The 2158-nt window shown below is 44.1% G+C and overlaps 1 protein-coding gene across 1 annotated transcript in view; it reads right to left on the reverse strand. All coding sequences in view use genetic code 11, as the record gives it.

The window, feature by feature from the left end:
- Nucleotides 1-2158, reverse strand: part of EGR_10545 (hypothetical protein) — a gene marked incomplete at both ends in the record, with an annotated part of 8671 nt that overhangs the window by 5640 nt on the left and 873 nt on the right. The window contains one exon of the mRNA XM_024499794.1: nt 394-478. Within this exon, the coding sequence (XP_024345787.1) occupies nt 394-478 (85 nt within the window). The remainder of the gene's footprint in view (nt 1-393; nt 479-2158) is intronic.

Below are 2158 nucleotides of genomic sequence, written 5' to 3' on the forward strand. Positions count from 1 at the left end.
GCGAAGTTGATGTAAATAGTAAAATGCAGGAGATTTTTGAAGCATGTGACTCTCCACACTATCCCAATGGCAGTGGTTGTGTGCAGTAGATATAAAAGACGCCTTCCATGTTGGTGACGTGAATGGCGCCTACATCTTCTCACCTATTTGAAGGCGCTGAAGAGTGACTCAGTGAATCATGATTTTGCTGCTTGTCTCAGAGTTTGGAAACTCGTGTTCAGGTATATGCAGGCTATTTAACTCAAGCGACTGATGTGGCAGTATGTAACAAAATGAGTAAGCGGTGGAGTTGAAAATAAAGAGCATAATGTGGAAGACGCAAACTGCAGATCTGAGGATAATACAGTGTGCGGATGCTATCACTTGACTCAAGAGAATATTCGCACTGCATACGTGACACCGGCTGTACACTGAATTGTCAAGCAAACACCATGGATTGGTGTAAGAGCGTGCTGGCGAAAAGAGGTTGGTCCAGCACCTATTGATAAGATGTTGAATTTGAAAGTGTGGGAGAAAAGTTAGTGTAAGGGTGCAAAGTGGTCGACCAAGTTGACGTGAGACATGCCGGACATGAACGATGCGAAGTAGACCAACTTCTGGGCATTATTACGCGCGTGGTTGTACAAGCACACTTTTATTTTGACGCCAATCACTCTACACACACACGAACAATCACCCGCTGCAAGCACAGAGTAACACGTGACAATGCCACTGACTCCCACGCCATTAGATTGCTGAGAGTAGTAGAAGTAGAAGTGAGCCTGTAAAAGCGCGTGCAGGCGTCGGCCTAGGAGTTGGGCTACTTCGCCATGTCGATATCGTGGTTCACGTCCTCGTGAACATGGCCCACTCCGCGATCCGACACTTTTGTCTCCTCAGACTAACTTCCATCTTTCCACCATCTACCCTTCGACACTTCACCGCAACAACTTCTCGTCGCATACTCATGGATGCGACTCAACCAGTTGGTTGTTGTCATCGCCGTCGTCGATCCAAGACCAGTACATGTTGTCCTCAAGTATATCAACTTTTCCAATGGTTAAAGCTTCAAACTGGTGCAACTTCAAGCAGAAATCACAGCATTTGTTAAACTAGCGTGATGGTGATGGACTGGCTATATTTTACTCTACGTGGTGGTGATTGATGCTGCTTCCTGTTTCTCTGGAGGCTAGATCAAGTGCAGCCGATTTTCATCGACTCTCGGCAGTGTCATACCTATATGTAAGTCAAAAGGGATCTGCAATCGCAGTTGCATTGAATTCGTTACTCAATCACACACCGCAGCTCCTGCCTCATCACTTCGTTTTTCAGTTACTTGCTGCTGACACGGAATGAGTAGCATCAGCGAATGACTTGAAATAATCAGAGCAGTAGGGAATGTCATTATAAGGTGTGTTGATGCAAAGGTCAAATATGCAAGGGAATGTGATACTTGTTGTAAGCAAAGTCATAAATTTTCAAAGCAAATCAAGCTTTTCCTTAAATCAGTTCGCCTAAACTGGTCATGGTTTCAATAATTTTTTACAGTGACTTCATGTAATACAGCATTCGTTTCTAATTCATGTAACGTACAGCTGTGAAGTGACGATGAGACTGAATGCGTTGCTGCCTCGTGGCTATTGTAACTCCTGGGTGATAACCATTCAGTAGAGACTATTCACATTGCTGTTTCACGTTGATCAAGCCAAAGAAAGGGAGTGAGCCACCAAAGTAGGATTAAACCGGATATGCATTTTTCGTAATTGTGTTTGTGCAAAAGGAGCTGCTTGTACCTGTATCCAACAAATTTAGTGTTTTGAGCTGCGGGGAGCTTGCTAACACTGTTATTCTTCCTCATCGACGTTGATTTAGCCACTCTAACGAATTGCTAATGGGCGGCGAACTTGTGATTGCAATGTGAGTCAGTTAGTTGGAGGCTAAATTCAAGTGCTGCGACACCAGCTGTTTCCACCTCACCAGGATCATGGCTTGCAAATCCCAATTGTGTTATCCCATGTAGCCGAAACAATTGATAATCATGTTCCAGGCAAGTTAATTCCATTTAGAGATAGCAAGATATCAGAGAACCCTATCTGATTACTCTTGTCCGAATTGTCACAATCGCAGTACTCCAGGAATCACAATTGTATAAAACGCTGCAGTAGTCAGACTTGCCAAA

The sequence above is a fragment of the Echinococcus granulosus genome, assembly GCF_000524195.1.
Source record: "Echinococcus granulosus chromosome Unknown EG_S00232, whole genome shotgun sequence".
Lineage (NCBI taxonomy): Eukaryota > Metazoa > Platyhelminthes > Cestoda > Cyclophyllidea > Taeniidae > Echinococcus > Echinococcus granulosus.